This window comes from Stomoxys calcitrans, chromosome 1 (genome assembly GCF_963082655.1).
Source record: "Stomoxys calcitrans chromosome 1, idStoCalc2.1, whole genome shotgun sequence".
Taxonomy (NCBI): Eukaryota; Metazoa; Arthropoda; class Insecta; order Diptera; family Muscidae; genus Stomoxys; species Stomoxys calcitrans.
In genome coordinates, this window is record NC_081552.1 from 128,478,889 (window position 1) to 128,503,350 (window position 24,462).

General features: G+C 41.6%; 1 protein-coding gene across 1 annotated transcript in view; it reads right to left on the reverse strand.

The window, feature by feature from the left end:
- Positions 1-24,004, reverse strand: part of LOC106093765 (structural maintenance of chromosomes protein 5-like) — a 146,610-nt gene extending 122,606 nt beyond the window's left edge. The window contains exon 1 of the mRNA XM_059367036.1: positions 23,819-24,004. Within this exon, the coding sequence (XP_059223019.1) occupies positions 23,819-23,889 (71 nt within the window). The 5' untranslated portion in view covers positions 23,890-24,004. The remainder of the gene's footprint in view (positions 1-23,818) is intronic.
- Between the last annotated feature and the right edge of the window lie 458 nt (positions 24,005-24,462).

Sequence of the window (24,462 nt, forward strand, 5' to 3'; positions counted from 1 at the left end):
ATTTCTCATAAAAATTTAAATTATAAAATTTCTCTAGAGTTGTTAACGTCGGATGCCACAGTGATGGGACAGGGAGACGGTGGAACATACCTGGTATCACTTTATCTGCCTTTCGACTCTCCAACACTGCCACCCACGTCGGAGCTGCAACGGATGGTGAGGAAAGCAAAACAGACCGGAAATAGGGTACTAATAGGGTGGGATGCGACCTCTCACCACATTTCGTAGGGTAGTACCAACATTAATAAACAAGGCCAAGCCCTGGCATAATTCTTGAATACTAAAGACCTAAAAACACTTAATATTGGTAACACTGCCACCTTTGTTTATAGGATTAGGGAGGAGGGTTCAATGAATCAATGAGGTTCAGGATTGAAGGGTCTCTATGGAACAATCTTTCTTTGACCATCGTTACATTAGGTTTAGAATCGCACGGCCATCGCCGATTCAGATAAGCTTCGGTAAAAAATTGAAAACCAACTGGCCAAAATTCGAAAGACTACTCAAAAAAGACTTAGGCAAAATAATTTAGATTGTCCAAACATAAAAGACATTGACGACAATGTCTACAGGATTACGACTGCATTGGCTGGGTCTTTCAAAGATAGTTGTACTTTTCGGGAAAGGAAATCAGCACAAGAAAAATCCTGGGTGACCGGGTAGATTCGCAATATTAAAAAAGAGGTCCGCAGACTTTTTAACAAGGCAGGTCGTAAAAAGCGGAAGTATATAGGGGTGTGTATTACACACGGCTCAAAGAATACAATAAAATTACCAGAGCAGCGGAGGTCACCGTAGCGCAGAGGTTAGCATGTCCGCCTATGACGCTGAACGCTTGTGTTCGAATCCTGCCGAGACCATCAGAAAAAAAATTTTTAGGCGGTGGTCATCCCCTTCTAATGCTGGCGATATTTGTCAGGTACTGTACCATTCGGTAGGGCAGCCACGTAAACTTTTCCTCAAAGAGATTATTGTTGTGGTATTTGTAGCAGTTTGTTGTGTTCTATCTTTCGTCTGCTTGATTCTGTTGAGTGTCAAGACCCAGGTACTCTGCGACTTATATGGGGTGCGTCCACAGGGATCTGGGTCTGGCTAGGCAGTAAAGCAGGTGACGTGTATCGTGTGGTCCCTGGTTACAATCGGGACATACATCTTGCACGTCGGCATTAATCGTTGCTCTGTAGGAGTTGAGGCGGCTGCATCTGCCGGAACGTAATTTAGCCAGTACTACTCTGGTTTGGCGGGGGAGATCAACCTCTTCAGGTGCAATGGGAGGCGGTAGTCCAAGGACTACATTCACCCGGTAGCCATTTACCGCATTTGCTACCGTGTCTGCATGAATGTTGTCTAAACCTGCTTGATACGCCGCTTGATCTAGAGGTTCTCTCTTGTAACGCTGAACCTCACGCTCTAAATCATGTAGATCTACCTTAAGGCTTCTGGGCGGTGGATATTTATCCACAACATGGTGATTTGGATGGTCTCTGCGATAACAGCCCAAAAGGTATTGCTTAGACAGCATGTAGTTATGTCTTCACACTGGTAAGATCTTTGTCTCCTGATGGAGGTGGTCCACATGAGAACTGACGTACAACCTATCGCAGATGTCAATAATAGGTATGGGGCCTGTTACCATGGTCGTACAATCGTCCGCATATGATTCGATTTCTATGCCGTCTGGAAGCGGTGGAATGGAGGATAGGTAGAGGTAAATGGTGCCGGAGATATCACCCCACCATGGGGAAATCCGTGTTTCACTCTACGGTGCTTCGACTTCTTATCCCTAAATTCCACAAATAACTGGCGACCACACAGATAATTCGCGACCCAGCGTTTCAGGCCTGGCTGGAGGGACGTGTTGGCGATGTCCTCAAATAATTTGGCATGGCTGACCGTGTCGAATGCCTTCGATAGGTCCAGTACCACGAGTACCGTCCTATCACATGGCCTGGGCTGATTGAAGCCACGGCATATGTGTGCGGTGATGGCATGCAAGGCTGTTGTTGTGCTATGCAGTCTTCGAAATCCATGTTGATGCTCGGCGAATAGAAATTCTCCAACGAGGCTCGAGAGGAGTAATGCCTCAAGCGTCTTTGCTACTGGTGAGAGAAGGGAGATCGGTCTGTACGACTCCGCCAAACTCGGGTCCTTTCCAGGCTTCAGTAGCGGGATCACCCTGCCCATTTTCCAGTCATCGGAAACTATAAGAGTGTTCAAAGACAGGTTGAGCACACAACTCCAGGTTAAACCAGATTCTTCAACGACGAAACCTCTACATTGATAGAGATTCCGTCGGGGCCCAAGGCCTTGGATGATTTGACGCCATGGATGACATTCGTAACTTCACCCACCGTAAATTGTAATGGCTGTTCATCGGCTCGGAGACCACGAATATGGCGAATGGCTCTCCTCGTTGCCCTGTCATTCTCGGGATGCACAATAAATTGACGGTTGAACAACCTGGCGCATCTCGTCGGATCAGTCACGGTTATTTCGCCAAAAGTGAGTTCGAGAGTGACTTAACAGTAGACCACAGCTTGTCTACACCGGTGCCTAAGTTACATTGCTCCAAGTGTTCCAACCACAAATTCCGTTCACGTTCGTCTGCGAGTACCACTGCTTGCGCCGGGAAATTGGGCCGCACTTGGGGTATTCGATCGGCTGATATATAGAGCGAGCGGCTGCTGCGTTAATGATGTCTCGGAATTTCCTGTCGGCCACTAGCACATCCGAGGGGGGTGACAATTCACTGAAGCGGCGATTGGTATACTCTCTGAAGCCAGCCCAATCGGTCTCCTTCTGATTGATAAACGTCCAGCGCTCAGAGGTTATGAAGTCGGGTGGTCGGTCGATGATGAGAATTATGGGAAGGTGGACTGACCCCCAAGAGATGACGGCTTGCCAGGATACGTCGCTCAGGAGATCAGGGGATGCAATGGAAATGTCTGGCGAGCTGCTGCACCTCCTCGTAATACTAGTGGGGTCATCCTCATTCACCGTGCAAAACGTGGAGCCTTCAATCTGCTTTGCCACGCTGGTCGTTACCTAGGAGAGAATGCCATGAAGTGTGAAGCGCATTAAAGTCCCCTAGAACCAGACGATTATGGCCAGATAGTAACCCACTTTTGTCGGAATTGTAAGCTTGGCCATTCATCGGGACACAGCTACCAACCGGCGGTATGTACACTTTGTATAGCTCTATCTCGGCAGCACCGGACCTGACTCCATTCCTTGAGCGATCCTTACGTAGCACATTGTATCCGTGATAACTGCGAAAGCTGAATGTGTTGGTCAGCTTTGTCTCCTGGATCACTGCAACCAATATGTTCTTTCGACTCATAAAATCCACAATCTCGTCCATCTTGCCACGGAGACCGTTGCAATTCAATTGCAAAAATTATACATTTCCCGGCACTGGCCTGGCAATATTGGGGCTGGGTTGCTGCTGTTGCGGATATTGCGTATATTGCCGCACGGGAGAGGTCGGGGGGTCACATAGTCCCACGACGAGGACGCAGAAGGCGACGATGTTGAGGCTTGTGACCCACTGCTGTCTATGTTTGCACAGCACCAACATATTCAGTTTGACTATACCCCACTCCCTTAGTGAGCAAATTCGGAAATGTACCAGAGCTTGATCGGAAATATACCCACTCCATGCACCGGTTACACCTCACCGACACCGACCGATGCGGTTCGGTGATGGAGGCGGTTCTGGCAAACCAAACAGAACCAGGGTCCAGGGTTCTTTTCAATCCCGGCACGGGTCAGAAGCTTGCGGAGAAGACACTCCAGGATGTGATGCTCCCATGACGAAAAAAGGACGAACACGAACACTGAGGTGGCAGCCCTTGCCGACGAAGGATTCCATCGGATCAATCCGGTGCGGCACGCCGTTCGGACTTGGAGACTCTTATCATTGAGCTTAAACTTGAATCGGACAGCACTCGTTGATATGTTAGAAGTTTGCCCTGTTCCTTAATGGAATGTTCATGGGCAAAATTTGTATTTTACCAGAGCGGCAAAACCTGTCTCCTGGAAGCTTTTCTGCGAACAGATCGAGAGCGGCAAAACCTGTCTCCTGGAAGCTTTTCTGCGAACAGATCGATGGCGGTAATAACGCCGCCAAGATGAAAAAGTATCGCTCAAAAACCCATGTTCAAACCATTTGCTAACTAAGGAACAGGTGGATAAATTGCGGGTCCCATGTCATAAATATAAGGGAGAAAGTGCCACAGGGCACGTCGCAGGGGGCATTTTATCGCCACTCCTTTGGGTGACCGCTATAAATAACCTGATGGATGCTGACTGAGGAGGGATTTGAACCCGTCTGCTATGCAGACGATGTTATAATACTTCTTAGGGGTAAGGATATGTATCAGCTATGCAGAAGCCCCGAAAGGATCTTGCATATGACACACGACTGGGATACACCTAGAGGTCTCAATATTAACCCAGAGAAGACTGAAATCTGCCTATTTACGAGGAAGACGAAGGTGGGCCAATTTCCTCAATAGAACGATTTCTATATCTGACAAGGTCAAATACTTAGGTGTCATGTTGGACAGGAAACTGAATTGAAAGTGTTGTTGTTATGGCAGTGTGTTGTACACTGAGGTGGCAGCCCTTACCGATGAAGGATTTCATCGGGTCAATACGGTACGTACAACGGGTTGCCATGGGATTGAAAATGTCATATTCAGGAGCATACAGTGTTGCCAAATCGAAAAATTTCGGAAATAATTATGGAACTTTTGAACGTAGAGATATTTTATTTGTTTATTTATTTCATCAGCTAGTGCCAGCTGGGCAAACCATACAAGTAATAATATTACATTACAATTTTATAACCCATTAAGTATAATCAGGAAGATGTAAATAAACGAAAAAAAACGGTAAGAACATCAACACAAGTAAGGTAAAATTCACCCATTCCGGCCCGAGAAAGCAGTGAGCACCACACAGCTGGAACATTAAGGTCCGATCTGTATGGTTTTCATTCCTGTCACGAGAAACTTAGCTGCGAGATGCCGGGCGCGTCCTACCTACCGGAGCTTGACGAGGATCGCCATCTCCACATAAAAATGTGGCCACAACAACATTCACCCATAGAGATAGGCAAAAGTAAAGTAATCGCCGAACCCACAGTAATGGCTTCACAGTAAGCATCTCTGTAAACCGAAGATGCATAAAATAACAATGAACCCGCAGTAACAGTTTTTGCAATACGCAAAAGCGCTCAGTAGACGCACACGGATTCAAGATGGAATCGGTAACGTTGTCAAATCCGCAGTAATGGATACAGATGGAACCAGCAACGTCGTCGAATCTGCAGTGACGGATTTTGTCCGAGACGCAACAAGGACACAGCAACAGGAACTAACAGAAACGATAGGCTTCAATATGGTTAAAGGCAGGAACAATGATCGTAGCTGAAAGCATGAAAAGTCCATAGATGGGATTAAAATGAAAAGATGGAACAGGAACAGGGGTGAGACAAGAATGAATCGTATAAAGAGACAGAAGGTGTGTACAAGGATACAGCAGCACGTCAACTTAGTAAACAAAATCTTGAAAAGGCAGGTTGTTGATTAGCGCGCATAGTTGGTAACCCTTTTGAGCAAGTTTATTAAACCCTTTTGAGCCAGTTTATTATTAAAGGTATCGGTATCAGACCACCGAATCAGGATACTGGATCAAGCAGTATGCTGAGATTCAAACAGAACAGGTAGGATACAGGAGTAACATTAAAGCTAATTTTATTTATTAAAAAGTGAGATTTAATTTTCCCGTTTATAAGCTTCTGCATGAAAATGATACCAAGCATACAACGTCTATGTTCCAAAGTTGGTAAGTCAATCAATTTCAAATGGTCCACATAGGGTGAAAAATCCAAAAGGCTATTCCAACGAAAATAAGAAATTGTTTCTGGGCAGATTCAACTCTGTCTATATAGCACAGATAACTAGCAGACCATACGATGGAAACGTATTCGAGCTTTGGCCTGACAAAGGAAGTAAACAGATCTTAAGACAAGTGTTAAGAACTTTGAGATTTGAGAAATTTAAAAATTGTCAATTGGGACGGCCTTAACATATAAATTAGTTGGTCAAATTGGGACTTCCGTAGCATTATTCGCATCTACATTTAAAACATATAAAAGAAAATAACATCTACTGGATGAAAAATAAAGTTATGAAGGAAATAATGATGCTACTCTTTTTGCAAAAAAATGCAAAATTTTTGTTTTTTTTTTTCAGAAATTTTAGATTCGTAGAACTTTGTTACCTTTCTAGCGATATCAAAAAATCGGTATACAGTTTCAGAAATACCGAAGATACCTTGACAAAAATTAAAATAAAATAGAGCTCTCAAGCCGATCGGTTCATGATTGTTTGGCAAGCAATACAAAATTTGATATACTCGAAGTGACCAACTTTCAGGATCCATGAATCAATCTCTGGACCCACTAGGGTCCCCAATATTGGAAAAGATCTCAACATTGTGTAAATTTTCGTGGACATATCTCTATTCGTTCAAAAGTTCCAGAATTATTTCCTAGATTTTTCGATTTGGCATCACTGTGGCTCACAGATGTTGGGCACTATGTAGACGGACCCTAGGCTCGAAATGGGGCCTGAATCCGAGGATAGTCCACAGGCTCTACAGGAGCGTGATTGGACCAATACTTACTTACGCCTCAGTAGTTTGGTGGACTGCTATGGAAAAAAAGTGCAACGTTAGGCGAAGCGATGAGGACCACGCCCACTAGGACACTGAAGACTATTCTACAATAGATATCCGACCCATTGACATACAGATTGAGTGCAAGGCAGCCACTGCGGCAATGCGACTTAAGACGATGGGAGAATGGATTGACGATAGGACACAGCTCATATTATCGCGGAATAATCGAGGCGACGATAGGAAACCTAGAAGGAAGGAAAGAGGTTTCCGATTGGATACCTGAGACGACACTTGATGTCAAGTGCAAGACACTTCTGCCAGTGCCATTCTTCGATTGACAGAACCCTAGTTCTACCATCTGGAAGATAATGTTACACGGATGGATCATAGCTAGAGGACAGAGTGGGCCTGGGAGTCAGGCCATAAGGCCATTAACAACCAGGACGATAAGATCACGAACAGTCTTGGAATGTAAGGAGATTTACGCCTTCTCCGAGGATGGCACGATCCGCATCGTTTGGGTGCCGGGCCATAGCGGAGTAACTGTTATTAAGAAAAAAGACGATTTGGCAGAGAACTGCCTTCACTAAACTTGGTTAACCCGAAGCGTTTCGGATCGACGCAGTCCGAGTTAAGGGCGTGGGCGACGAAGTTGCATGTAACCCATTGGAACAGCGAAACGGTCGGTAGGACGACAAAAATCGTATTGGGACAAGGCTATCACTGAAAGGAAGTAAAAAGGAGGTTAGTCTAGCTTTCGGTGTAATAACGGGACAAATAGAACAACGAGCTCACTTACGCAAAAACGGTGCGGCAAGTGATAGCATGTTTAGGGCATGCGGCGAAGATGATGTGACGATGTCTTTGCCCGGTTTTTGCGGCCAACCGATACCGGCACTTAGGTGGGGACACCAGGAATACCAGACATGAACCAACTTAGTGGCGCGGCATGGAAAACAATTAAGAATTTTGTTATTAGCACGGAATTCTAAACTTAGATTCTGTTTTTCGAGGTTACTTTTTAGTATTTAGAGCGCACAACAAACTGATTACTGGCTTAGGTGTATGCCCATAGTGGCATGGGGCAAATTAATATTGCACCCTCTTTTAAACCTAACCTTACCTACTCTAACTAATACAGAATTTCATCGTTTCAAATTTCACTATCATCTCACAATTTTCAGATAAAACATGCCTGGCCAAGAGATGTACAAGTGCCGTCTATGTGTGAAAACGCACGCTCTCAGATATTGCACAAAGTTTGTCAAGATGACGGTAGACAGACGGGCGGCCGTTCGGCAACACATACCATCGAAGACTGTGAATCTCCTGGAACGTGTCGAAAGTGTGGGTTTCAGCATCACACCATGTTGTACCATGAAAATTCACCGTGCAACAAAAGAAATCCAACACTTCGACCAAATCCATCCAGTCTCGCCTCCACAACCAACAACCTGCCTCAGCAGAATACAAGCATCTACACACGCATCTACGCAAGAAGCCTCAGATGTCACACAGAAACCAGCAAAAAGCTGGTAGGAGGCCACAACAGAAGCTTACAAAGAAGCAATCTTCAACGCCTCAACCGAACGTCTTAATCCTCTCGGAAGCTATAAAGTCCTTGGCGACCGTATTATGCGGTACACCGTCAAACTTTGCGTAAACGCAAGGCCGGTGCCATGGACAAACTTGAATTTGTCCTTCACTTAAGCTTTGATTTAAATAATTGTGAATTTATTGCTGTAACTGAATTGTAAAGTATTATTATGAAATTTTTATAACCTACAATTTTGAATTTCCATTTAATTCAAAGTTTGCTATTGAATTGTATAGAATCTAAGTTATTGTGATTCATTGGCCTTTAAGAGATTAGTACATACGGTTGTTAAGTTTTTCTGTCCGCTCATTTCACTTTTCAACAACCGCAGACAAGGTGAGCACCCACACAATATCCTTCCCCCATCTTTTCCGAATAAAACATTTACATGTTATATTCCTAATACCCTGAACCCTAACCGCCTTTATATTTTATATACTCACGCTGAACTTATTAGTCATCTTTGCATAAGGAATAGTAAGTTTCAAACCCCCCTTATACAGTCCAACTCCACAGTGAATTTCACCAGTGACGTCATAAGAGTCCACAAACATTTCCCACCTCAAGTATCTCACTCCACGTCCACTAAGGAACCCCCCATTATTGTACACCTTGCCTTATCTCGCGCCTACGACCCGCTTCGCTACCCTGTTTCAGTAATGTAAGGTTTCCAAAACCCCGAGTACACAGAAAAAATTAAAAACTATGTTCAGTTAAGAAATTTGTACATTCAATTACAAAATTTGCTGAAATCGGATCGATAAAGGGATTTGTATTATTGATTAATAATTTTGCAATTTGAATTGATGATAAGCTCAAAAATTTAATTAAAGTGGTTATTAACTGAATAAACTATTTGCAACTTCTTTTAAATAATATTTTTTACTGTTTTAATAAAAATTAATAATTTATATTTTTCTCATAAATAAAAAACTTTTTACTGCATTGGATTGAATTGCGAATAAAACATGAAATATATTGGTTAAAAATATTTATAATTATTCCTAATGATCCCAGGCTTCTTAAAAAAAGAAATATTGGAGATTCCATTTTGAGCCTCTCTTCGTTGTCGGCGACACCGTCTGTTCAGAGTATTATAAACAATATAATTTATGTACATAAACTTTTAAATGAATCGTGATAAATACCAATATTACACTGTGTTCCCTTTCACCCATATGCAACGCGAAAAGAAGTGCGAATGAGCCAAAGAAAGTAAAGAAATTACGTTTTTTTACCACTTTGGTACAATTTTGTACTTTTTCCTATGAATCACTACGAATTTCAAAAAAAAAAAACTTCTAGTCGCCCAATATATTTTGCCAGTTGTAACTGTATCCTTATTTTGTTCATTTCATCAAGAAAGTACATTTTATTATTTTTTAGTACCTAAACGTACGATTTTCACAAAAAGTCTTCAAGTCGCCCGATATCCCAAATTTCAGAGCTCTAGCGTAATCAGTCTTCAAGTCGCCCGATATCCCAAATTTCAGAGCTCTAGCTTAATCTGTATATAAAGTACTATTTTGTTCGTTTTAGTACCTAAATATACTGATTAAAAAAATTATATTCCCCCAAAGTTCCATTTTGTACGTTTTAGTACTTAAATGTACAAATTTCATAAAAAACTAGTAAGAGCGTCCGGGCCGAATCTTATTACCCTCCACCATGGATCGCATTTGTCTAGTTCTATGCGTGGTATCTTTTTTTAGGCAAACAAAGAATATTGAATAAGAACTGTTATGCCATTGGAGCTATATCAAGTTATAGACCGATTCGGGCCATAAATGAATGCAGAACATTGTAGAATTTATTGTTGTTGTTGTTGTTGTAGCAGTGTATTGTACACCGAGGCAGCAGCCCTTGCCGATGAAGGATTGCATCGGGTCAATCCGGTACGAACAACCAGCTGCCATGGGATTGCGATGAATTCATTGTGTAATATTTCAGTTCATTCGGATAAGAATTGCGCCTTGTAGGGGTTCACGAAGCAAAATCGGGAGATAGATTTATATGGGAGCTGTATGAAGCTATTGATCCATTCAGAATATATTAGACATGTATGTTGAAAGTCATGTTGTACAAAATTTCTGCCAAATCGGATGAGAATTGCGCCCTCTAGAGTCTCAAGAAGTCAAGATCCCAGATCGATTTATATGGCAGCTGTATTAGGTTATACACCGATTTGCGCCATACTTTGCACAGTTATTGGAAGTCATAACATAACACCTCATGCAAAATTTCAGCTAAATCGAATGAGAATTGCGCGCTCTATTGGCTTAAGAAGTCAGGATCCAGGATCGGTTTATGTGACAGCTATACTAGATTATGAACCGATTTCAATCATACTTAGTACAGTTGTTGAAAGTGATACCAAAGCACTAAGTGCGAAATTTCAGTCAAATCGGTCGAGAATTGCGCCCTCTAGAGGCTCAAGAAATCAAGACCATCTTTGCGTATCGCTTCGAGCACATAAAGGCGAAAATGAAATGACTCAATGAAAACGCTGCCAAAGTAGGCCTGAGGATAAACATAGCAAAGACCAAATTGATGAGGAGAGGAACATCAAATTTGACACCGCTAACTATGAACGACCACGTATGTCATTGAAGATGTTGACAACTTCTCCTATCTTGGCAGCAAAATAACAAAAGGACGGAGGATAGGAAGCAGACATATGCGTAAGTATCAACGAGGCTAGAAGCGCCTTTCTTAAACTCAACAAAGTTTGGAGATGCAGTGACATCTCACAAAATACAAAAGTCAGGATCTTCAACAGTAGTGTGAAATCTATTTTATTATGTGGTTTTACAACTTGGAGCTTGACATAACCGATTACCAGTAAGGCCAAACCGTATTTCAAATGAAGAATTACAAATAAGAACAAGCACTGACCCTATCGATATAAAAATCTGGAAGAGAAAATGGACTTGGTTGGGTCATATCCTACACCGGCCGCGTGATGATATAGCGAGAAATGTCGTAGACTGGTCCTTTGCACCAGAACGAGCTTGCCCATTTACAGGAGCTTGACGAGGATCGCCACACACATTACAATGTGGCTACAACAACAAGGTGCTTAAACACCATACCAAGATTTAAATCGTGATAATCCACGTCGAAAGTTGTGAAAAATTGTTGGACGAAATGTTTAATTTCTTTTTTTTTTTGTCGAAGCCACTGTAAACAACAAACGATGGTCGTACGTCAAAACGTTCTGAGTACTAGGAAATTTCAAACTGTCCAATGGAAATGTCAGATTGCTCCTGACAACACTAAGTGTTGCTTACGCCAGCAACTTATGTAGCAGCCTTATGTAGCATGTGATCTATGGGAGCTTTAGTTTCAAAATTTAATATGGTTCCAGATCGCAAAAAATTAAACATATTAAAATTTTTTTTTTAATTATATTTGCAACTTCCATTAATTTAAAGTTGTTAATTTTAATTAATTTATATGTTTTTAAAGCTTTATATTTAAAGCATTATTTTTCCCGGCACGGGATAACTATGGGCATCACACAGGTTGGAGCTTTGAATTTCAATCTGTGAGATGCTCTTCGTTATCACAAGAAGTTTAGCTGGAAGCTACGGAGCGCGTCCAGAGGTTGCGGATAGTGAAATGCTCCATACGGAGTAGCTGCATCTGCAGTCGCGGACAATCAGAGGTATCGAGTGGAGAGTTTCAGTGAGAGGCCCGGCCTCTGGCACCGGCACTTGCTTAAATACTAAGTGCATATGATGTTTGATACGACAAGGCGAGCTATTGGGGCCTTTAAATAACCAATGGCCATCATGTTTCTGCGGCGATCGGTCGTTTAGACCGGAACGAGCTTGCTCGCCTATAAGAGCTTGACGAGGATCGCCTACTCCACATGCAAATGTGGCTATGGGGGTCAAATGAATGGTATCAGCGTGTATTTTACGAATATGTAATATGTGGGCTCAGAACTGGGGGAATAAAGTGAATTTTTTTTTCCAAATTTTAGTCTTCTAATTTTTAACACCTCGCAATATTTATAATAAACTCTCAACCGTCTGTGTATTTGAAGCAAATCTAGCAATATCCGTTCGTCGTTCAACAGGCAGACGAACTCACGATACCGTCGGAAAGAATAAGGCAATCCGCATAAAATGTTGCATAGTATTGTTTGTCGTTTGCTGTCCAATATTGGGTAGATTGATTTTAATTTATACCAAAATATATAAACTTAGTACTAAAAATTGTTTCGTACAACGTACGTTTCTATAATGATTAATGGCCAACTTTTTCCTGATCTGGGCTTTCAAACTGTTCGAAAACGTGTGCAAGTTTTTAATATTTTTAAATATCCCTTGCAGGATAAATATAGAACAACTAAAAAGTGCAATCTTTACTAAAATAATTAAACAATTTTTGTCCTATGATACAAAATTTTATGAAATTTTTTCAAAATACATACTCAATTTTAAAATTTTAATGCAATTATTTATGTACAATTTTTTTTAAAGACAAAATTTTAAAATCATCTTTTCTAAAATTGCAAGGACATTTTTAAAGGCAATATATCAAAGAAAGTTATTAAAGACAAAATTTATTGGTATTTTTCAAAAATTTTTCTAAAGAAAATCTTTTAATAAAATTCTTTCTAAAGACAAATTTCGATGAAATTTATTTAAAGACAAAATTTTTATGAGAAAAAAAATTTTTCTAAAGACAAAACTTCAATCAAATTTATCTGAAAACAAAATTTAAAAAAAATTTTTTAAAAGCAATGAAATTGTTTCTGATGACATAATTTCAATGAAATTTTTTCTTAAGACAAAATTTCAATGAAATTTTGCTAGAGCTAAAATTTCCATGACAAAATTTATAGACAAAGATTTAATGAAATTTGGCGTCTGGCGAATTGGACAGCAACAGTGTAGACCAAATGAAAAGCGGAACATGATTTTTTTTTTAATGTATGATTACACTTCCTTTATGTGACAGTACCGAGTCTTGTTGGTACGTCCACGGTCTACGACCGAAATATTTGCGTACCCACGGCTCCAAAGCAGCTTTCAATATGTTTTCCGACAAAAAGCCGCAATTACTATGGCTGATTTAACTAGATTTGAGGTAAACTTCAAAGGACTCATGTCTACCGCGGTGCCATCAAAGCTGCAATAAGCTATTTCTGCACTTCTCCAAGATTTGGCCCCATTTGTTGGTGGCCCACACACAGAAAAAAAATCACGAAAAAATTTTTTAATAAAAAATTTTATTGAAAATAAAAATGTTTTCAACTAAAAAATTAATTGATTTTTAATTGAAAATAAAGTTTTTCATTTACGATCGTGATTGAAATTTTTGTAAATTTCAATTAAAAAATTAATTGATTCAATCATTTTTTTAATTGTGTCCGAATTTTTTTCAATTACGATTGTGGTTGAAAGTTTTGTCATTTTAAGTTAAAAAATTAAATTATTCAATAATTTTCTTTTTAATTGAATCTGAACTTTTTTTTAAAAATACGATTGTGATTTAAGTTTTCGTCATTTTCAATTAATAAATTGATTGATTCAAAAAATTTTTTTACTGAATCTTAAAAAAATTTATATATTAATGTGATTGAAAATTGTATCTGGTTTTAATTAAACAAACCACAAACGGTTAGAGATTACTAACTTTTTTTCTTTTTATTACTCGATTTGTTCGCCAATTATTGAAAATAGCTGATTCTATAAAAGGAAAACAGCTGTTTTTATTGAAAAGGGGAATGAATCGAGTGACAAAAAATGTGTTAATGGTCTAGGCACTTAATATTGACGTTTGGCAGCGTTTGGTTGTTGCTATGAAAACTACTTTTTTGGACGCCTAAAGTGCTCCTGCTTCAACTGTGAGCTGTATTTTTTTGGCGATTTGAAGTTTTTCCTGTGTTTTCTGGTATGTGTGTGTGGTGGCCAGCGTGGAGGCTAGAATGCGTGGATTGGATGAGAGGACTGGGCGGATAAAGGCGGATAAAAATAATATGACGTGTTCCATAAAGGAATATAATGTGATTTCAAATGGCATGAGTGATGTTATGAATGATGGCAGAGTGTGTTTCGACAATAATGGTGTTAATGGTGCTATGACTGTTGACAACGGAGAGAACTGTATGGCTGTGGATAATAGAGATAATGCTGAGCTTGGTGAGATTGGGAGTGAGATTTATCAGGAGAAGAGATGATAATGATATGCAAGAACAAAAGGAAAGGAGGGTTGTTAATTCTGAGGTGAGATACACTGCTGATCATGTAGGTGAGTTCCAAGTTTTGTTGACACATCAGATGTTGATAACATGAATAATAAGAAGACAAAAAACGGCCTATATTTTATTGCCAAAAACTATATAGCAATCAGAATCGTTTTGACTTACTGGCTGACAGTGATCAGTTTCCAGAGCTTGCTCAGGAAAGTGTTGACAACAACAGGGATAGGGAGGTAAACGAAGTTGCCGAAAAGGAAGTATGTACAAAGGCTTGCTGTGCAGATGCAGCAAAGGATTTTTGCGGAATCGCAGCCTACTTCCCCTGTGTATATGACGGATGCTCTGAGGGTCTCAGGGCTTGAGAAAATTACGAGTGAAATACTGAAGAGATTGGCAATTCCACTGCCTTGAATGCGATTGATCATTTCATGTCTCAACTAAACAAGTGTGGTGTCAATTCTAATGTGTCTGAAAGCAGCCTTTCTAGCCCCAGTAATAGTCAACATGGCCAGATGTAATCCCCGTAACCCATGTGGAATGAAGAAAAAATGACTTTTTGGAGCTGCTCAAGCGTTAGTTTGTAAACATTCGACAATTATCTGGGGTGTTACTCGATTGAGGACAGAAGGTTGGTTGAACCTTTTGAATATGATGAATTTGAAAATTGTTTAAGTAGTAAAAGAATGCGATCTGCTGGTGGCCATGATGGAATCACCTATGAAATGCTGACGGCGCTTTCTGGTATTTCGAAAAGAGCTCTTGTGACGGCGATAAATAATGACTTCTTTGACAATGAATTATGTTCCAGCTGGAGGATTATCAAGGTCATCCCCATAACTTAGCCTAATAAAGATCATTCTGATGTTAACAACTTCAAACATATTTCGCTGATATCGGGTTTCTTGAAGTGTATTAATCTTATGGTTAAGGAGAGATTGATGTCACACATTGCTCATGAAAATCTGCAGAACTTCCACCAATGTTGTGTTAGCCTCGTCTTCTGATTCAACCAGGAGTTCATTCTCACAAGATTCGTAAGATCTTGTCATGATGAGCTTCCATACGCATAAAGGGGCAGGTGAGAAAGCTGTGAAACCTCTCTTCCTCAGGACACTGGACACTTGCGGTGTGGACGATTCCTCTTTGGATGCTTCACTAGCTGCTACTGTCGAAGTACTTTTTGAGTTCCGTCCCCACCCGCTAGCGCACACCTTGAGCCCAGTCCAACCAGACAACCCACCCACACAGGGCTTGTCGGGTCCCGTTTCGATGCCATCCCCTCCTGTCTCGATTGTGGCAGGGGGATTTTCAGTCTCCTGCAATCCGCCAGACTTTAGTGATGTGGTCGATAGTTCCTCAGGCAGGTGGTTAACAACAACTGCTGAGTCGTCTCCTGATTCGCCAACCACACCGCTTCTATCGGTCGGTGGTTAAAAGATTGGTATTAAGTTCCCTTAGTCTTCCAAGTATGGATTCAGGAAGGAATCCTTGATATCAAAGCATGCGCCATTGGTCGAGAAGGAATATCTTCCTTCTTGACTAAATCTAGTGCTGCACCTGGCAAGATCTTACCAATCTCCGAAGGCAATTAGTCTGCATCGGCCCCGAAACCAGCCTGCATCGTCGCAAACTGAGGAGACCCAGGAAATTCCTATCTTACTATTGTTCGCCCTAGTGGTTTTAGGCATGGGATGCTCTCTTGGTGACCGCAGCCTTTTAGCTGACTGCGGTGCCGTTTTCAAATCTAGACGTAGTCTTTGGGGAAGCCTGTGCAGCGAATCCCCGAGCCCAATTTAGGGTGTCTCTCTTCCTATTAGTGAGACTCTTATCATTCATTCGCACAAAGCCTCTCAATAAACACGAGAGCGATGCGCCTTCAATTATTAGTTGGTTTGCCAAGGAAGGTCGGTGGCCAAGGCAAATTATAGGCATGCGAAGATAGAATAGGTTTTTAGATTCAAAAAGCAATGTTATGACTGTCCGTTTTGAAAATGTCTAGTCGCTCGACATTTTTATAAATATTTTCTATATATGAGGCATTGTCCCAAAAACAGCGACTTAAAAAAAGTGATCATATTTTTTTGGCAAATATATTTTTTAGTATATGTAAAAACTAAAAGAATCAGTATGAGTTAAGGTTCGTGTGATGCAGGGTTGCCATCTTGTCAAGATTCAAACTTTTAAGCAAAAATTTGTTTAAACATTTTTTTTGTTGTTTCTCTTTTGAAACGAGCTCAATATCGGAGATGCAATTAAAAAAAATTTTTTTTTTCAAATTTTAACTTTTTATGCCCCCTTCGATTTTTTCAATTATACTTCGAAATATTCCTTATTTCGTCACCTTTTTACCCTACAAAGGAATTTTTGGGACAGCCATATTTGTAAGAGATACAAATTAATTAATCTGGCCACCCCAACTTTCTCAATGTTCGTTTGATTGTAATAACATCGTCATTTTTTTACCGATTCTCGCGAAATTATGCACGAGCGATTTTCTTTTGAGTTCCCACAGAACTGGTTAAATTTTATAGATGTCGGTTCAGATTTGGATATAGCTCCCATATATATGTTTCGCCCGATTAAATAGGTTGCAAATGCAAATTTTGCCCATGAACATTCCACTAAGGAATAGGGAAAAACTTCTCACATATCAATGAGTGCAGTCCGATTCAAGTTTAAGCTCAATGATAAGGAGCCTCCTTTTTATAGCCGAGTCCGAATGGCGTGCCACAGTGCGACACCTCTTTGGAGAGAAGTTTTACATGGCATAGTACATTACAAATGTTGCCAGCATTAGGAGGGGAAAACCACCGCTAAAAATTTTTTTCTGATGGTCTCGCTAGGGTTCGAACCCAGGCGTTCAGCGTCATAGGCAGACATGCTAACCTCTGCGCTACGGTGGCCTCTGATTAAATAAATTATATGCCTCATATAGAAAATAAAACTGTCTTTCAACTGCCTTTTTAAATTTCCATACGCAATTCTAATCTTAATTATTATACATTTTCTATATAAAAATGTTTCGATTGTAATATAATTCACAAATTTACTGCAATAAAAATATATAAATTACTGCTAGTCTATGTCGGTAGATAGCCTTACACCCGCCTCGATACTTTTTATTTAACAATTCGGAAAACAATATTTTCCGTTGCATTTTAAGGAGTGATCACGAACCCAACCATAAACCTCAAATTCGTGTTCCAGGAGTTTCACATATGTAAACCATGTTGCATCGGCAATCAGAGGTATCGAGGGGATAGTCTGAATGCCGGGTGGCACCGGCTCTTGCTTAAATACTAAGTGGATATGATGTTTGATACGACAAGGCGGGTTATTGGAGCAAGACTGTCTTTTTCAAGATTGGGAAGACTAGGATAGACAGAAATCCTCATATTGAAAAAGCAGGCCGTGCTGTGGGGGGCTGACGACGAGAGTCACCGTCTCTCTAAATATTAGAAAGACTAGGATAAGCAAAGACCCTAATACTAAAATATCAGGCAGTGCAGTGGCAAGAGACGCAGCACCTAACAAACAGGGACCCGACGACGGACCCATTACCGACTTCAAAATTGGAAAGACTAAGATAGGTAAAGATCCTAGTATTGAAACATCAGGCAGTAAAGGGAACGGAAACCTTATACAGCCTAACGAACAAGGACCCGACGATGGAACCACTACCGACTTTATAAAGAATCAGAAGACTAGACTAGGCAAAGAACCCAAAACGATGACATCAGGCAGTGGAGTGACAGGAAAGTGAATGCAGTTAAAGAACAGGGAGCAGATGATGAGATCATCGTTACTTCCAAGATACCCATCTACTGGAGGACCAATAATTGAGGTAATCCAGATAAACCTCCACCGAAACGAGACTGCTACACACGCTCTGATGCAGAAAATCAGCAATGGCAAGAATCGTATTTCCTTAACTCAGGAACCATGGACGACCCGGAACAAAGTTTCTGGACTGAACCATATCAACTTCCAATTATTCTAGGCTAACACTGGTACTAGGCAGAGGACCTGCGTTGTTTGTCATACAAATTTGAATTATATTCTTTCGTGGGGCAGTACCAACTCTAATAAGTGGGGTCAAGCCCTGGCAGAGTTCTTGAATACTAACGACCTAATAACACATAATATTGGTAACACCGCTATCTTAGTTAATAGGATTAGGGAGGATATATTAGATGTGACAATATGTTCGGAAAATCTAATCAATGAGGTTCAGGATTGGAGAGTCTCTATGGAACACTTTTTTTCTGACCACCTCTACATTAGGTTTAGAATAGCACGGCAAAATTCGGAAGGCTACTCAGAAGAAGACTTGGGCAAGATAATTTAGATTGTCCAGGCATAGAAGACATTGACGACAATGTCAACAGGATTACAGCACTAGTGGGTTTCTTTGAAGATAGTTGTCTTCTTCGGGAAAGTAAATCAGCCCAAGAAAAGCCCTGGATGACTGGGGAGACTTTTTAACGGAAACGTCGTAAAAAAAACGGAAGTATATTGAGATGTGTATTACACACGGCTCAAGGAATAAAACAAGATTACCAGAGCGGCAAAATGTGCCTCCTGGAAGCCTTTCTGGGAACAAGTCGATAGCGTTAATGACGCCGACAACATAAAAAAGTTTCTCCCAAAAACCCATGTCCAAACTGAAACTTTAGCAGACGGCATGGGAGTTAGAGCAGACACAACGGAGGACATGTTGAGACTTTTGATGAAAAGCCATTTTCCACAGAATACGTTGGGACTCACGGATACACCGGAATCTTGGTATAATGTTGTTGATCGAAGGTTTATTCAAACCATTTAAGTCACCCGGACCTGATGGAATATTTTCGGTGTTACTACAGAAGGAGGCATGCTATCTGGCGCCCCACCTGACCAATATATTCTCAGCGTACCTGGGACTTGCATATACTCCGAAAGCCCGGAGGAGACAAGGGTGGTATTTATACCCAAGCCCGACAAGGCAGGTAATACGACACCAAAGGCCTACAGACCTAAAAGCCCGACAAGGCAGGTAATACGACACCAAAGGCCTACAGACCTAAAAGCCTCACAACTTTTCTATTCAAAACCATGGAACGTATTGTGGACACCATGATAAAGAGTAGGACATTCAGCGATCTGCTCAAATACAAACAGCATGCCTATGTCAAGGAAAGGTCGGTGAGGACTGCCCTGCACCAGGTTGTGCATAAAATAGAATAATCCTTCGATGCCAAAACGTACACACTGGCGGTATGCATTGACATCGAGGAAGCTTTTAACAGTGTGCGGACCGACACACTGATCCAATCCTTAGACCAGTATCGGTTGGACCCGGTCATTAGAGACTGGATAAACCATATGCTCAGGAACAGGTAGATAAATTGTATGTCCCATGTCATAAATATAAGGGAGAAAGTGGGTGACTACCATAAATGACCTATTACGGATACTGACTGAGGAGGGATTTGAACCTGTCTGCTACCTAGACGATTTTATAATGCTTCTAAGGGTTAAGGATCTGAACCAGGTATGCAGAAAGGCCGAAAGTGTCTTGCATATGACTGGGCTATACCTAAAGGTCTCGATGTTAACCCAGAGGAGACTGAAATATGCCTGTTCAATAGGACGAAGGTGGGCCAATTTAACGCACAATGTTTCCTCAATAGGAAACAGGAGACTGAGTTTTCCTGTGATGGACAGGAAACTGATTAAGTTTAAGCTCAATGATAAGGGGCCTCCTTTTTATAACCGAGTCCGAACGGCGTGCCGCAGTGCGACACCTCTTTGGAGAGAAGACTTTTACATGGCATATCACCTTACAAATGTTGCCAGCATTAGGAAGGGAAAACCACCGCTGAAATTTTTTTCTGATGGTCTCGCCAGGATTTGAACCCCGGCGTTCAGCGTCATAGGCAGACGTGCTAACCTCTGCGCTACGGTGGCACCAATTGATATGTGAGAAGTTTGCGCCTGTTCCTCAGTGAAATGGACATGGGCAAAATTTGCAGAAAAAAATTGGACAGGAAACTGAATTGTGTCACATTCAGGAGCGTACTGAGAAGGCTCACAGATGTTGGGTACTATATAGACGGGCCGTAGGCTCGAAATGGGACCTGAATCCGAGCATAGTCCACTGGCTCTACAGGAGCGTGATTAGACCAATACTTACTTACGCGTCAGTAGTTTGGTGGACTGCGATGGAGAAAAAGTGCAACGTAAAGATAATACAACAGTTTCAGAGAACATGTTGTCTTGGCATAGGCGGAGCGATGAGGACCACTCCTACTAGGGCAATGGAAACCATTCTAGATATCCGACCCATAAACATACAGATTAGGTGTCAGACAGTCATTGCGGCTATGATGGGATGGGTAATGGGAGAATGGCTAGAGGATAGGAGCAGGTCATACTATAGTGGTATATTCGAGGAGACGATAGGAAACTTGGAAGGAATAGAAGAGGTTTCCGATCGGATATCTGAGACGACACTTGATGTCTAGTGCGATACACTGCTGCCAGCGCCATTTTTCGATTGACGGAACTCTAGTATTGCCATCTGGAAGATCATATCACACGAATGGATCAAAGCTAGAGGGCAGAGTGGGCTTGGAAGTCTACATTGAGAACCCTGAGTATGAGATCTGCTTTAGACTGCCTGAACATAATACAGGCCTGCAGAAGGAGATACGGGCGATAACGGAATGCGTGAGGTGGTGTGGCGACGCGAGGACGTTGAGTGTGAACACCTTTACGGACAGCAAACAGGCCTTAAGAGTAATAACAACCAGGACGGTAAGATCATGAACAGTCTTGGAATGTAAGAAGGAGATTAATGCTTTCTCTGAGGATGGCACGATCCGCATCGTTTGGGTGCCGGGCCATTGTGGAATAACTGGGAATGAGAAAGCAGACGATTTGGCTGTGAAGACTTGAAAACTGCCGTCAATAAACTTGGTTAACCTGAAGCCTTTCGGGTCGAGGCAGTCCGAGCTAAGGGCGTGGGCGACGCATGTGCATGCAACTCTGTGGAACAGCAAAACGGTCGGTAGGACGGCGAAAATCCTATGTAGAGACCCAGATCGTGAAAAGACGAGGCTATTACTGAAATTAAGTAAGAAGGAGGTCAGTATAGCTCTCGGTATAACGGGACACATAGGACTACGAGCTCACTTATGTAAAATCGGTGTGGCAAGTGTAAGGCATGCGGGGAAAATGATGAGACATTGAAGCATTTCCTATGTCGTTGTCCGGCTTTCGCGTATAACAGATACCGGCACTTAGGTGGGGACCCAATACCAGACATGAACCAATTTAGGGGCGTGGCATGGAAAATAATTTTGTAAGTAGCTTGGAATTCGTAACTTAGATTTCCTTTTTCGAGGTTTCTTTTTTAGTATTTAGAGCGCACAAAAAGCCGATGGCTTAGGTGTATTTCCTTAGTGGCATGGGGCGGATTAATATCCGCACCCTCTTTTCAACCTAACCTAACATCCTTTTATCTTTTGCTTCAACTATTAAAATCAAGTAACAATTCTATTCGATTGCTCCTGAGCTCACAAGTGGATTTCAAAAAGCTGATACTTAGAAATGGGTTTTTACCGAGTAAATACCCAATGCTTGGGTTTTTATAAATTTTTGGGTATTTATAAATTTTCAGATATTTTGGTAATGAAATTATTTTCCAAGTAATTGTTGATGATTTCGGATCCTTTTATGGGCTCAATACCCTATACCGGGAGATCGGTCTCTCTGGCAGCTTTATCCATGATCCGATCTGGACCACATTTAACAAGAATGGGTAGGGATCTACCAGAGCTCACTTTCATCGAAATTGGGTAATAAATGAATCTTTTATGGCCTTAATACCCCATATCGGGATCTCGGACGGCCGGTCTATATCCTATCTCAACTGATACTCGATTATGCGTTATTATACGTTAACGAATGTCATACTCTCGAATTTCGATAGTGCTTATTCGATAAAGAATGCGCCAATGCTATAACTAAATCGTTCGAACAATTTTACTGTTTTTGTTGTAGCCACATTTTCATGTGAAGGTGGCATCAAGCTCCTGTAGGTAAGCTCGTTCCGGTTCAAAGGACCGATCGCAGCGGGAACAGAGTGGCCATTGGTTATTTAAATGCGCCAATAACACAACTTGTCATACGAACATCATAAGCACTCAGTATTTGTGCAAGAGCCGGTGCCGCCCGGCATCTCACTGAGACTCTCCGCTCGATACCGCTAAGTGTCCACGACTGCCGTTGCAGCTGCTCTGTATGGAACATTCCACTATCCGCAACCTGGGACACCCTGTAGCTCGTAGCTAAGCCTCTCGTGCCAGCAATGGTACGTGCAATCAGCTGCCATGGGATTGTCCTGTATACCGATGAAGGACTCCATCGGGTCAATCCGGTACATACAATCGGCTGCCATGGGATTGGCCTGAAGGACCGTTTTATGGTCAGGCCGTCGGAAACAATCTCAGTCCCTGTGTTCTCAATGTAGACGCCAGGCCCACTCTGCCCTCTAGCTTGAATCTAAGAGTGTGTCCCTGGCAGCAGTACCTCGCACGCGACCTCAAGTGTCGTCTCAGGTATCCGATCCGAAACCTCTTCCATTCCTTCTGGGTTCCTTATCGTCGCCTCGATTACACCGCGTTGGTGTGACCTGCTCCTATCCTCTATCCATTCTCCCATCGCCTTAAGTCTTATAGCCACAGTGGCTTCCTCACACTTCATCTGTAGAACGGATATCTAAAATAATCTTCCGTGACCTAGCGAGTACTGCACTTTTTCTCAACCGCAGTCCACCAAGCTACTGAGGCGTTGTCCTACACTATCCTCGGATTCAGACCTGGTGAACGTGAACAGGCAGATTTCAGTCTTCTCTGGGTGGTATATCGCCAATATGTACGTCTTGTCCTCAAAGGACTTATTCATTTTATGCACTACCTCGTGCAGAGCAATCAATGATAAGGAAACTGCTTTTTATAGCCGAGTCTGAACGGCATACCATAGCGGAGCAGTCGAGTTAGTGGCGTGATTTGCTCTATTAACACCAGAGATTCTGGTCTTTGTCTAGGTTACAGCGACAGTTTGTATGTAGCAGCGGTTAGACTTTATTCTTAAGGACAACAGATTGACATTGGGATAAACTTACATCTGGCATCAATTATCAAAAGAAATCCCCTCAGTTCATTTATTGCACGTTCTTGGACAGAAGTAAACGTAATTGTTGATAGGCGCGGAAAATAAATGATTTCAAAACAGTCGTATAAAACAATTCATTTTAAACGGTGAAGACAACTTACACAAAATTCTTGCAGTAGACACTTTTAATTTTGCCTATTTTTGACGATCTGCTGCTGCGGTTGCTGCTCATTTTCTTCTCAAATTTCCTAAGCAGTAATTAGTAAAAATACTCAACTTTTTATCTTTACAACAATAAGCGACGGGCAATGCGCCGAGAACATACAAACACGGCAAAGGCAAGCTGTCTCTTTGGCGACTCGAGCCGTATCTTTGGCATATTTTGAGTCAAATGGGGACTTTACATGGTACATCAAACTCGTATTCATCGACTATACGTTTTGATTACTGTACCGCAATTCTGCAACGAACATCGTTAAGTTAAATATGTCGACAAAAAAAATAATTTGCACTAACGATTATGTTTTTTTTCCTAATTTTCCTAACAGAAATCCAAGGCGGATTTAAAAAGGTGGTTTCACGCAACAGCTGTTAACAGACGGCCAGGTTTGACGATATTAAGATGTCAGATTGCTTGATTCTGTTGAATGTCAAGACCCAGAAACTCTGCGACTAAGATGGGGTGCGTCCACAGGGATCTGGGTCTGAGTCGAGTCGGTCTGGCTGGGCAGTTAAACAGGTGACGTGTATCGTGCGGTCCCTGGTTACAATCAGGACATATATCTCGCACGTCGGCATCAATCCT